At 31.1% G+C, this 14,998-nt stretch overlaps 1 protein-coding gene across 8 annotated transcripts in view; it reads left to right on the top strand.

Annotated features, from left to right (window-relative positions):
- Positions 1-14,998, top strand: part of LOC118196617 (WD repeat-containing protein 76-like) — a 133,167-nt gene that overhangs the window by 64,923 nt on the left and 53,246 nt on the right. For all 8 annotated transcript variants that reach the window (XM_085823814.1, XM_085823815.1, XM_085823812.1 and 5 more), the window contains one exon: positions 289-425. In XM_085823814.1, the coding sequence (XP_085679940.1) occupies positions 289-425 (137 nt within the window). The remainder of the gene's footprint in view (positions 1-288; positions 426-14,998) is intronic.

Genomic DNA, 14,998 nt, shown 5'->3' with positions numbered 1-14,998 from the left:
AGTCTCATTACATTCCCAATCAGTAGCTGGCTCATGTTATTTTATGGTTTTTCCTTGATGTGATATGAATATGGACAATTTTTCTTTAAAAAGCCCTGTTGTATAAACTCTCTTCTAAGCCCAGGTCATTTTGCAATAAATAAAACCAGTTGTTTTTAATCATTAGCATTGTTTTGGTTTTAAAAAGTAATATTAGATTTTCTCCATTCATAATAATGCCTCTTTATTTTGTTTTTTCCTCTGTATGTTGCATGTGTATTTAACATGGCCAAATTATTACATGTTTAGGAAATTCCTCCAATTTTGCCCTTCAAAGATGCTTTACACAGTAAAGGAGTATATGAAGATTTTGATAAAGATTTCAGATGGGCTTCTAATGAGAACTCTACTTATGAATGTGATTTAAGTAGTAATGCTGATAACAGGTAAATTTTTTGCACCTTCAGAACTTCATTTATGCATGTGTATTTCCTTCAAGGCAATTAGTCATTCTATATTTTTAAAGGAAATTTGACTGCTAGTAATAGTTTTCGACACTTTTGATTTACTGTTAAAAATATGTTGCATCTCCTATGTAATAAGCTTCACAATTATATATAACAGGGTTGGCCAAACTTCATGTCATTAAGAGCCGCATGTTTGAACTCGGGAATGTTCGAGAGCCACATCTAGATTTTCTAAAAGCCACAAGTTCATATTTACATCATTATAGGAGTAGTGGAGGAGGTTTTAAATGGAAAGAAATCCTTGATAACTTTGTAAAATGAGTCTAAACTAATTAAGATAACAGTTTGACAAGACAGCTTTGGCAGCTTCAGGATGTTCATGCATTTCGTCATATGCAACTTGCTTTATGCATCTAATAGCTAAAAATGGAGCACTTTTAGTACCATAAGTCACTGTTTTGAGTCTATATGTCACAGGTGAATCACTAAGGTTTCTCTTCCATAAGATTCGAAGTAAGTCTCTTTGGGATTCGTCAACTAAAATCTGCTGGTACATTTTTTGTATATCCACAATAATTGCAACTTGATGTTTTCTAAATATCAAAAGTATCTTCTTGGACTGCTCCCGCTAAAAGTAAATCATTCAAACTTAAACCATTTGAGCTTGGGGCACTAGCATGAAACACAACTCTTAATTTTGTACTTGATTTCTCTGGTCTATATACTCCATTATGGGGAAGGTAATATTCAAGTTCCGGTTTTGAATTGTCATCGACATTTTCCATATGGTCCAAATCCTCCATGTTATCAAATCTTGATATAAATGTTGCAATGTAGCGTTTTTGACAAGATGTTTAACTAATTGATTGAGTTTAATATAGGCTGTTTTGAATTTCCTAATTGTTCGCCTTTTATAGGCATTTTTACGTTAAATCTACCATCTTCATTTCGTCTGCAAGTGTCTTTAAAATGTTGTTCACAGAATTCTTCTTGACTAAGAATTGGCTTTTCTTCACCAATATTTTCCACTGACCAGAATTTTTCTACCAATCTATCAATATTATCAAAATTACCGGGAAGTCCACAATAATTCTGTCAGTTTTCCAAGGGATGTTTTTAAAAAACCAGTAGCTATATAACCAAACAAAGAATTTCTGAAAACAAGTGATTTCATAGAAGATCTAAATTATCCATTAATAAAAATATCATAAAATATTTCTGCTCCTAAAAGATCTATGCTAGATGGAGTTACAAATTCTGGATCACCCAAACTTGATGTATCAGGAATATCTATATTTTCAATGTTTAATTTTGTAGAAGGTACTAAATCTGTGATTTTATTTACAACTAAAATACTTAATGAAGCAGAGAACGAATTATTTCCATTAAAAATTGAAGCAAAATTACAAGATTTAATGTTTGAAATTTGCCCATCTAAACTAGAAACAAGAATATTTATTCTTTCCTTTTTTAAATTTGCCTCTTCACAGAAATCATTAGTAGCAAAATTTTACTGTGATTCTGAATCAAGAACAGCTCTTGCTTTAACGAATTGGCCATAAATATGTCTAACCCAAATAATCGCAGTTGAAAGAACAGTTTTATTTTTCAAAAAAAGACACTCGGATAAGGCTTTTTCTGTTGATTCATTGCTATTCAAAACAGCCTTTTGCAGTTCTCTGGGGAGGACATAGCTTCACTTTGCTTTCCCCCCACTTGTTAAAGACCACATGGATGTGTCATTCGGATGAAGAAGTGAATTATGTTTTGATTCGGAGCAAAAATGTCTAAATGTCTATACTGACAGGAAGCTACTTTATGATTTGACTGTAAACAATTAATGCACAAAGAAAGATTTTTAATCATTTCGTATGGTTCCATTGGATTTAATGGTAGAAATGTTTCACATTTAAGAATTGCCTGATTATCTTTGCAAACAGGACACATAAATTTATTATTATTATTTGTTTTTGTCACTAGTGATCAAACTTTATTCTAAGGAATGTTTTGTTTTTTGCAAATACAGTTTTGTTTTGCATATTTTCTAACATCTGGTATCACTTTTGAAGAGATGTCATGAAAGATTACCATTCGCTTAAATCATTACTATTTAATGACATTTCAAATTGCTTATGCGATTCTTTATCTATTTTATTGAGAATAATATTAATCAGCAAAGCTTCACTTAATTTATCCATATTTGATTCCATAACTTTTACAGGGTTCGTAGCGGTCCTTACAAGTGCTTATAAGTCCTTATATTTGAAAATAAAATATAAAGGCCCTTATAGGTGCTTACTTTTTCTTTAAAGCCCTTATTTTTTGTTTTTACTGCTTATTTTTTTGCTTTTAGTGCTTTTTTAATGAACATGCATCCCCCCCCCCGTACCAAAGCCCAAACTGAATAAACAACTTTTCTTCCTTATATGGAACGTCAAACGGTGAATCATACTCCCGAAAATAGCTTTTCCCCCTTTGTCTGCATTAATGTAACCTATTGTACGCGCGAGAGTACAGACAGTTGCACGTCGTTCTATTGCTCAAAGAATTGCGAAAACCGTAGAAAATTCCGGTACATTCGGTATTTTTTTTCTCCCACCCAAATACTACACATGTTTGAATTTCTATCAAGATTTTAATAATTTGCATTCTCATTCCGTGTGGTCAGTTCATATTCGTGTTTATTATGATCGTTATACTTATATTATGAGCATATGTATGAATATTTATAGTATAGTTGCAAAAAAATTATAAAACTGCTTTAAAATTAATTCTGAAGAGAATTTTTCGTGGCGTCTGTACGAACGTACGTACGTATCTCGCATAACTCAAAAACGAGTAGCCTCAGAACGTTGAAATTTTGAATATAGGACTGCTATAACGTGTAGATGTGCACCTCGTATTTTGGTTGCAATCGGCTGCACCAAACGTATATAAATATATTTATATATATATCGACTCTGTACCCGGCTCAGTAATCTCAGTTTCTTTACTCTTATATGTTGGTAAATTGTACATTTTTTGCTTTAACCCCTTCGAGCCGGGTAGCGAAAACGCGCGCTTATCACGGAGGCCGGCAGCTTATCACGGAGCTTTTTTGCTACTAAGCCTAAAATCCATGAAATTTCCGAAGTATCAACGCATTGTTTAATAATGCTCTATAGAGTATTTAAACGGCTTATGCTTTATAGATATTTTTATATATATACGTTAATTACCTTATTTCTTGTCTAAATGCAGATTTTACACATTTTATTTTAATTACTCACCATTTTATGACTTTTAACATTATACATCTGAAAACTAAATATATTACTTAAAATTCTCTTTTCGTATGAAAAATTTTAAAACAGGGATCTACACACAGTCCTACGTTACATTCCTTGAACTCGTAATAACTCATTTGCTGTTTTGGAGGATTTTTCCGGGAATGTGAACAAACGAAGCATTGTCGTCTCATTTTCTTATCAGTCTCTTCTGAACAAAGTTTTGGAAAATGTCTTTCAGTTAATCTTTTAGAATCAATATCTGAAATATTTTGCATCATTTTTGCTATTTCATGCTCTGTTAAACATTTTCGACGCTTCGACATTGAAATGGTATAAACAGAAAGAATTCACGTCTAACAAGATCTAATTATTTTCTAAAAACTGAACTGTAATCCGAAATACTCAATGCTTTAGCGCATATAAAACTTCTACTTACAATAAACAACTACCACGTGCGAATAAAGTCCGATTTAAAGAGACGTCATAAATCACTCCATTCGGAAACATTTAGTTTCCCGTTTGTTTATATAATCAAAAACACGTGTATGTGAGTCATGCTTCTCTCATTTGGAGTAGAAGCTCTAATGTACATGTATCTGAAACCATATGGGCATACAGTGCCATCTTGTGGCAGAAATTATAGTTTAAAAAACATTCCAAGGTACTGGCACAAATACGTGACATTCGGTAGAAAACGCAACATTGCTCTGGCACGCCTGCGTGTCGGCCGGTAGACGGTAGATAAGTGCGTTCGTTGCTGGCACGTATACGTGACAGTCGGCGCAAAGGGGTTAAAAATGATTGAATTATGTTGTTTTTATCTTCCGGTTAAGGATTTTATGCCTTTAGTAAATCTGTGTGCAATATTTTTAGAATTATCAGCAATTTTAAAGTTGCTGAAGTGTACATAAACTTCCAAAAATGGGTGTATTTTTACACAGATTAGCTTCCTGAGGAATAATATTCGGAATGGCTTACATAAAAGGAAAGTAATCGAATAGTCAGAATAATTTTTTTTTTTTTTTTTTTTTTTTTTTTTGCCAATACCAATGCATTATACAGTACGGAGGTTCTCCCCTTTCTTCGCAAAATCTCTAATATTTAGGCAGCGGACCCCCTTTTTTTTTTTTTTTTTTTTTTTTTTTTTTTTTTTTTTTTTTGTCACTGTCCAATCGGGATTGAATAGGACTAAAAGTTTTGCGGTCTACCCAACCCAAGCGAAGAATGATTCTATTCGGGAAATTTAACGCAGTCTGTTCAAAATTTGAATCAAAAACACCCCAGATTAGTAAGTCTCTTTCTTTTCCTTTATTTAGTTCTTTATTCTTCGAATACCGGCAGCTGTTGATTCCGATTGTGTAATATCACGTATGGAAGAATTACGCCGCGCGTATTGCGCAATAACGTTTGCGGTATTTTGCAGACATAATTAATTTTGATGTTCAGTCTGAGATTTATTTATGAACACTTAAAAGAGTTTTGCTGTGCTTTCTAAGCAGAATATTTCTCAGTTCCGTTGGTCTATTTTTATATGATGCACATATCGAAATGTCAAAATCATTATTTAGTCCTGAAATCTAAAGAACGGCTACAATCTCCCCCCTCCTCTTTTTCCAGTTGCGCTCGACTATACGGAATATTCGGCAATTTCCGAGTATGCGGGTTTAGTTAAGCTTTTACTATTAAAGGATGACTGCATGAAGCAATTTCCTGTCTCCTGATTAAAGAAATTTTCCTCTTTTTACTTCCTTGTACGAAGTAAAAAGGAAGTATTGTAATCGCGAAACGTTTCGGGCAGCATATATCAACGAAAATATCCATTTTGACCGCTATCGAATGCAATTTAACGATGTTTTTGCGTGATATCTGTACGTAAGGACAGAATAAAATAAAATACTCTTTTCCTTCAAAAAAATTATAAAACTGCTTTAAAATTAATTATGAAGAGAATTTTTCGTATCGTCTGTACGAACGTACGTACGTATCTCGCATAACTCAAAAACAAGTAGCCTCAGAACGTTGAAATTTTGTATATAGGACTGCTATAACATGTAGATGTGCACCTCGTATTTTGGTTGCAATCGGCCGCACCAAACGTATGTGAATATATTTATATATATATCCACTCTGTTACCCGGCTCAGTAATCTCAGTTTCTTTACTCTTATATGTTGGTAAATTGTACATTTTTTGCTTTAAAAATGATTGAATTTTGTTGTTTTTATCTTCCAGTTAAGGATTTTATGCCTTTAGTAAATCTGTGTGCAATATTTTTAGAATTATCAGCAATTTTAAAGTTGTTTAATTGCCGCTAAGCCTTTTTTAATGGCGGCCATTGATGTTTACATTTGAAACAGTAGACTAGTGGATTTGTTGCCAATCTAGAGAAACTTAGCATTGCAACAACAAAGATAACGCCTTAATTTATTATTTAAATCATGCTTAATCCTTTCTGGAATTTTTTCGAGGAAATAAGCGTTTAAGATTTTATTAATATAGATATTTTGAGTTTTTATGTATTTTTGCCTTCTCGCGAAGTGAGAACTGAATTAATTAAATGAGAAATACTCAATCGTCTGTGAAAAAGTTTCTTTTTTGTTTTGTTGGCTTAATTTCTTTTATACATCATTCTAGCTTTATTATAGTATTTGAATAGATTATGTGGCAACGATTAGATAATTCTATTCTTTAAATGATCTAAATTTTGTGCATTATGTTATAATATGAATGAAATATATAAGTTAACTGTTATATAATTATTGGATTATATAACAATTAACCCTTTGCGACACGCATATTTAAAATATATTTTAATCTTTAAAAAAATGCCTTAGAATAAGTCAGATGGACTTACTTAAGTGCCTTTAAGGCTTGAAAAAAATTCTGCACTTTTAGTTTGTACGGGAGAAGGTGGGATACCGTTTGTCCCACCATGCAACTAGCACATGTCTTATAGCATATTGGTGTATAGCAGGGAAAAAAAACATATGTGGAATGAATAAACAAAATAAAGCATGCATCTAAAATATTCATAATAAACACACTAAAATGCATTTTGTACTTATTGCATATATGCATGACTTGTAAAATTTTGCATATGCACATTTTGCATATATATATTTAATATTTTTAAATTTTAGGAACAAAAGAAAATATTTTCTTGAATATTATTTTAAGATTAAAATTTGATACACGAACATATGATACTAAATAAAATATTAAAATTGGTACTTGATTCAAAAACATTATAGATTCATATATAGATTAAAATTATAATTATAATCATATCTAGATTAAAATTGAAAAAAAAGTCATTTTTCATGAAACTTTGAAAAACATGTTGTTTCATTCTTTTGTAAGCATAGAGACACTTCACATGTTTCACACATCCAAAATGTTCGTCGTTCTTCTTTCGATGTGCTGCAATATGCACATCTTCTCCTGCTCGTTCTGTTTGGCGTGTGACTTACATTTTTTAGTCTCTTTTCTGGTTGTACGAACGGGTTTTTAGTTTTTATTTGAACTGGGAATTTCAGTTTTCTCTTCAGCTCTTTCTTGCCTGCAAGTGCCATTAGACCTTCTGTAACTGAGAGAAGAAAATCTTTCATTGTGTTTACATCATGATCGGGTTCGCGAACAAACTTAAATAGAATAAATACGTTTACTATATTCACATCTAAAAAGTAAAAAAAAAAAATCATGTGCCACCATTTCTTTCAGTTGTTCAATCAGTCGACATATCCCATGTTCTTATTGTATGAAATAATGCTGTTTGGGCACAGTACTTTTTTTCTCTTTCCATCTCGTTCTTTTCTATTAATTTCTTTCATTTCAGTTGCCTTTTCCAAGCAAGACAGGATAGAAACGGATCTTTTATCCTTCCATTTTATGCAATAAATTGAATCATCGCTAACTGAAAAGTCTATATATTCTCTTGACATAAATTTGTGGGTAGATACTTCCGATTCATATTTACAGTGCCACATGCATAGATGGCAGCCACATGCATAGATGGTTCTGTGTCTTTAAAAAGCGAAACAAATTATAACTACTTCCCTTTCTTCTTCAGCAATAACTTCAACCTCAGTTATTCTCTCCTGGATTTCAATTTCATCTGAATCAGAACAGACACCTGAAGCATTTGAGTTGCAATCGGATGGCAATTCAGCAAAAAGATCCAAAGCTTCCTGAGTTGTTAATTTTTTTCTAGACATTTTTGCACATCAGAGCATACAACGGATGTAAAAGCGCGCGCAATCACGAAAAAAAATTGATGCAAAAAAGAAAAGAAAAATAATCGTGAGTGCTGCCATCTATTGAGAGGAAATTCAAGTGTGTGGTGGGACAAATTTTAACCCACTTATTTCAGCTGCAAAATTAATGTTATAAAATATTGAATCCAATTAAGATTTTTGAAAATAAAATACCTTTGAATATTAAAAAGAATCATACATATCATAAATTGTATACCAAAATTTTTAAAATATTGAAAAATGCGAGATACATGGATATCACTCTTGTGATCCTATTTTGAATATTTTTTGCTTATAAACTTAAGCCCTGGTATAGTAATGACATCTACTGAGAAAAATAATAACTAAAATAGATTATTTTTAAAAGATTAGAAAATTTCTAACGGAAATTGCTAACTGAGAAAATAAATATTAATTAGGTGGGACATATATTGACCCACCATGCCGCAAAGGGTTAACTTAGTTTCCGTTATAAAATTATTATATAAGTTAACTGTTATATAATAATTAATACTGTTAAGTGAATCTAGTGCCAGAGTGTCGCTTTGGTAAACAAATACTAGAGTGAGTTTTAAAGAATGCATTTATTCTATTGTGGTTTATGCGCTGTCGGTGAAGTAGATTTAATTCAATCCAATAAGTTTAAATGAAACGCAAAAGAAAAAATGCGTATAATTTAATATTCTGATACAAGGAAGTCATGTGGTGTACACATCAGATTTTTTACTTAAATTACTTTGCTTGGAATATATGTTAAGGGAAAACTGTTATGCTATGAAAATTTAGAAAATGTTCAGAATTTTGATTTAAGTTAAATTATTATAATATTAATATGAGTGAAAAAATTAATTGTATTTATTATTAGGTGCCAAGCGAATACAATTAATATCGCTTATTATTATTTATTTTCTATATTTTGAACTGAAATTTCATCATTAAATCTTGTAATATAGTTTAGTTCTGCATTGTTTTTTTTTTCTCTCATTGTAAACTAATTCTGTAAATTGAACTGTCATTTAAAATTTAAAAAAAAAAATAGGTTAATTGTTTTCCATGGTTGAGGTAATGCTCATTCTCTTAATAAATATTGCATTGCTCATATTTTAGATTGCAAGTCTAATTTTTCTTTTAAGGTTATGCAGCTGTGTATAATGTAATTAGACAGGTGCTTATTTTTTTTTTTCTTAAAACGTGCTTGAAAAGTGCTTATACGTGCTTATTTTTTTAACTAAAATGTGGCTACGAACCCTGTTTTAATGCTCTTAAATGTTTCTGAACTTTATCAATTAATGAGTGTAAATCTTTAGTATTTTCATAAACTATTTTTTCAGTAGAAAGTAATGCCTTTATATGATAGTTTACAATCAGTCTCTTATTATCATATCTTTCTTCAAGTGCCTTAAATAAGGAAGAAAATGTATCATCTATTGTTTGCATTACCACTTAAACAAAATTGTAAATAAAACAATTTCTGAGAATCTGTTAATTGTTTATTAAATGAAATTAAAGCTACAAATTGGTATTTAATTAAATTCCAGTCTTTGAAATTACCAGAAAATTTATGTATTGTTATTTTAGGCAATTTATAATTCAATGAATTACTTCTTGTTTCTGGGATACTATTATTTGCATATTCACAATTGTTCTTACTACATAATGAATTATAAAGGCATTTGAGGCTTACCTCAACATTGGTAATATCTGTATCGATTTCTTCAAAAATACTTTTGATGTCTGATATTTCTTCATCTTTGCACACTTTGTAATAATCCAAGCGAAGTTCATCAATTTGTTTATTTAACTTGAGCACTTTTTCTTGAAATACTTCTATTTGTTCGAAACCAAAATCATCACTTTTTCTACTGACACACAACTTTAATTTGGTTACTTGCGCTTTAATACTGGCACCTTTTCTGTTCAATGTAGTTATGTCTTCATTAGCCATTTTTTTAATTCTAATTAACTCCGGGTCGACAGACAAAATGTTTTGAGGTCACTAGTTCTACTATATAAAGACAATTTTACAACAACAACCAATTTTATTTTGTTGGACTGTATCACAACTAAAAATCAAATTTGAAAATGATAAATTCCCTACCATACAGGATCAAAAACATGTACACTATGCTGGGAGTTCGAATTTTAACTAACTGAAATTGCGCAGAAACAATGCGCTGTACATAACTTTTATTGCCACATAGGAGGCAACAACATTATTATAATAACATTGATAATTTTAATTAAAATAATGGTAATATATTAAAATCATATTTAGAAAATAACATTAAAATAAAACGATTAAAAATTATTTTCCCTATCATATTATAAATTGACATTAATTTCTGTTTGGGGGACTTATTGCTAGAATATTTTGTATCTGAAAAATAAACAAGATAATAAATGCTATAGAGCACAATTTTCGAAACACTACTTAGCAAAAACAAAATATCTACTGTAATTATTTTTAAAATGTCTTCTTTCATATTTTTTCATGATAAAGAGTTTTTCCCCAAAGAATTGTCTCAGAGTTTTTAAAATGTATGTCAGTTTTCTCTATAAAACTCAATTTTCACTTACCTTCTCTGATACAGAATTGATAGAGATAATTTTCTATCTGATCTTAGGCATTACATCTCAGAAAGTTCAGAAGGATTTGAAGGCAAGATTTATGGACTTCCGATTCCAAAAAATTCCAGTATAATATGACAAAAGGAAAAATGTCTTTGTGGTATTAACACATAACACATGTACTTTACATGACATTACAGTGGGGCAATATCAGTTTTGTCCATGGTGATGTTTTGGTACCACCCCCTGTACTTCTTTCTGTCTGTCGAAGTTTGTGATGAATTTCTTACTTTTTGGAGAATTTTTGGAAGAACAATGTATTATCTGAATTTTCTATTTCTCTGATCCTAGAAGTCTTTCTCTAAATATGTTTGTCTTCCCTTTATTTTGTCTTCTTTTCAATGGACACAAGCATGGAAATTATCAAAAATGTTTCTAATCTTATCACACGGACAGGCATCTATAGAAAGGAATTTTTCTATTAATAAAGAAATTGAAATCTGACAATTTAAAAGATTCATCTTATATGTCTCATTGCATCATAAACAGGGCTGCTGCTAGGCGCTTTCCCACCTGATGCAGTCTCTTGAGTCCCAAATTCTGAAATTTTTGCTGCCCAAGATTCTGCTGTCCTTTGCCTGTCCTAAATTCTAAAAATTTTGCCATCCCTTAATTTTGTTGCTCAGTGTTTCACTAAATTCTAAAATTTCTCCACACCAGCTCTGATTCTAACACTGACCATAAATCATTTTCATATTAATTCTCAATAGTCATATTACTTTAAAAAAATAAAATTAACAGCTTCTTCTACACATTACATGAACTTTTTTAGAATAACAGAAATCTTTTGACTAAATCCAAAAATTCCAAAATGAAGAGGAAATTTATCGAGGAAGAAACTGAATACATGAAGAAAAAGAAATTATTCTTCAGAGATGTTTTGTTGAGATATTGACAAGCTTGAAGATGAAGCAGAGATTTGTGGGAACATTTGTTTGCTTACTGAAATAATTTTCTTATTGTTAGAAAAGATGCTTAAGGAAATTGGTATAAATTAGCCAAAATGTGTGGGAAGTTCTCAAATTAAAATGACATGTAAATATTTTGTTGTGTGTTGTTGTTACAAAACATAAATGTTATGTAGCTTAACATAAACAACAATAACATTTTTATAGCTATAAAACATATGTTTGTAGTTGCAGGGACATTTTCGGGAGATCGTGTAACGCTCCTGTTGGCTAACCTTAATTCCTCCACTTAACTGACACTGACAACAAATGCCATTGTCAGCCTCATCTCATAGTTCATTGTTTACGCATGAGGTTATGCACAATATGTTTTTCGTGTGTATATTAGACATTTGCTAACTTGGATAGTTTGATCTATGCATTGGGTGTTCAAGCAAAAAGCAAAAAACTTATCACTTTCATTCGGAATGGGAAACCGATTGCTTCTTTACCCAGGTAAAAGACAGATGTGTGAAAGTAGTGAATTCAACAAACACTTCCAAGATTTCTAAAGGATTTCAAATTGTTTGTCAAATCTCCTTTTATAGAGATTAATGCTGGAGAGTTCTTTTCTTGTCTTATGGAGCATTTTGATTTTCAAGAAGACAGTGAGCAGTGCAGTTGGAACTGCTAGATTTTCAGGATGATTTATGTGTAAAATCACTTTCTTCAAGCTCTGAAAGTATTTGGCCTCTTGTTCCTAAAGAAAAATACCAAATTTTGGTCCAGGTTTGTCTCAAAGGGAAGGCAATATTCAGCTTCTACAAATCTCACGAAATTTATTAAAAATAAGTACAGAAACAAACTCACTGACGAACACTTGGACAACTGTATTCGAATGGCAGCCATTACCCACTAAAAACTGTTGATGGCAAAAGAGTTCCATCCTTCTCATTAAAGTTAATAAGTCTGATAAAAAAAATCTGTCATTACTTTTGTTATTTATTACTAACTACACTTCAGTTTCTTTTTGTTATATACAGTTTAATTTAAATTATTTTCATATTTACTAGAAATGTAAATTTATAGGCAATAAAAAAATCTTAAGTTTTTTTTTTTTTTTTTTTTTTTTTTTTTTTTTTTTTAAGTTAGTTAGTTATTTTGCTTAGTAGCTCACAGTGGGATTTAATTTATGACTTATGACATAGAATTAATGAATTATTTGAAATAAAAATTTACTACAGTTTACGCTTTAAGACCTAAAACAAACTGTGCAAAGTAATACAATGAATTTGTCGTTTTACAGTGGAGAATTAAATAGAAACAACTTGGCAAAGTGGGATGCTTAGATTATATCCAGTAGGTGGCGCAATGATAGCGACGCGGTGAGTTGAGTACGGTACAGTAGCTCCAAAGCTTCATAAGTTTGGTGACCACTAGTCTAGATTGAGCAAGTAGTGACAAATTGAGACATTAAAAAAATAATAATAAATAAATAAAAATAAAGGCTAACTGTTAGTAAAGTGTAAATAAAATGTTGCTTATCTTCTTTCAAATATGTCCAACTATTATATTTCTAAAATGTTTAATGTTACTTCATAAATTTCATAAAGTTTTTATTCTCAAACTTATTAATAATTATATTCATTAAGTTATGTTTAATAATAATAATGCATCCTACTTAGGAATCTATTTATTTTTTTATTTAAAGTTCTATCTATTTATTTATTTAAAGTGAAGTTCAGCCATAGATAATATTTTTATTGAATGTATTCAGTTCCCATTTGCTCATAGGTCCTTCATTTTTTCATTAATGGTCCTCAAAAGTGCTTGATTTCCGTGTGCAGAAATGTGTACAAATCCTGTATTTAAGCAACCCTGTATTTGAGAAAGTATTACAGGAAGAAGCTCTTTAGATAGAAAAGAAATATTGCATAATTTTAATATTAATACTTTGATTGAATATACTTTGATTTTAATTTTTAACCAAATAAAATCGAACTGCTTTAAAATTTCTTTCTTATGTAATTAATGAAAACTAAAAAAATTGAATTAGTGAAAATATTTCATTCAAATTAAACTATTCTGGGAAAAGTAAAACATTTAATCCGTTCAGATTGAAATGTTTGAAAATATTCTTTTCACACACTTAGGACTCTAAAATAATGTAGAAAAAGAAATATTTACATTTATACTTATACTTACGACGTAATTACAAAATATTTACCTCCGATCATGTCAAAACAAATTGATCTTAATGGCGAGTCACTAAATGTTTTGGTCTCCACGAGAGGTATGCCACTGTTTCAAAGCAGTGCATGGGAAAAACCAGTTAGGGTCTTTCCTCTTATTTCCAGCCTCCATGATTACACCCTCAAATGACATGTCTCCCCAACAGATATGCTCTCTTCTTGCAGAACAGTGCTTCTTGTCATAGGCATAAATCATGCTACCAGTGGCTTGAGGAATATACTGATGAGTTGATATCAAGACCTTTTAATTCCCTTAATATTATTTCTGTTGAGAAGATCTGAGATGTCATGGAGTGTTAAGCTCAGAGTTCACCAGCTGCGTCCTTTTTATCTATGGGAATTACATAATCTCTGCTTATAAATCTGTTACAAACTTCCTTCAAATAGTTACTAAGGATTTCTTATAAAAAGTTGCAGTTGTTTTGGATAGCAGAATTTGAACAGTACACTTGCAACACTTGGTCTTCATAATGTAGTTATCACATATAGCAAGGGTGGCCAAGACGTCGACCGCGAAGACATTTTAGGTAGTCCGCACGACCATCCCAATAATGACCTCGGATATTAACAATTCAATTTATAACTTATGACATAGAATTAATGAATTATTTGAAATAAAAATTTACTACAGTTTACGCTTTAAGACCTAAAACAAACTGTGCAAAGTAATACAATGAATTTGTCGTTTTACAGTGGAGAATTAAATAGAAACAACTTGACAAAGTGGGATGCTTAGATTATATCCAGTAGGTGGCGCAATGATAGCGACGCGGTGAGTTGACTAGTCTGCCCCTCACATCCGCCTGTTTAGTTTCAGTTTTCAGTTAATCGTCTTACGTTGTAGGTCGCTCGCTCCCTACCGCACCGATACGATAATTTGTTGTCTCAACAACCCGTCCAAAATGACTCGGCCAGGTACCAGTGCTAAGAGAAGTAAAACATACCATTATCACAATGAGTGGGAAGATGATTTCTTTTTTGTTATGGTGAAGGAGAAATGTGTTTGTCTCATGTGTTATGTAACTCAAGTGTGGCACTACCAAAAAAAGCAAACGTTGAAAGACATTTTAAAACCATGCACTTAGAATACGCTACAGACTTTCCAATCGGCAGCGAACTTTGAAAAGTTAAAGTGCATTAATTAAAGTCGAATTTACATTTACAGCAATCGTTATTTACGAGATCAGGCACCAAAGCTAAAGCAGTAACATTGGCATCGTTTAAAATTACAGAAGTTTTGATAAAGTGGAAAAAAAACCATTTG

Source organism: Stegodyphus dumicola, chromosome 9 (assembly GCF_044657685.1).
Source record: "Stegodyphus dumicola isolate Sdum_Otavi_A_Nest chromosome 9, ASM4465768v1".
Lineage (NCBI taxonomy): Eukaryota > Metazoa > Arthropoda > Arachnida > Araneae > Eresidae > Stegodyphus > Stegodyphus dumicola.
The sequence above is the reverse complement of the archived record's forward strand: the minus strand, read 5'-3'. Positions and strand labels throughout refer to the sequence as shown.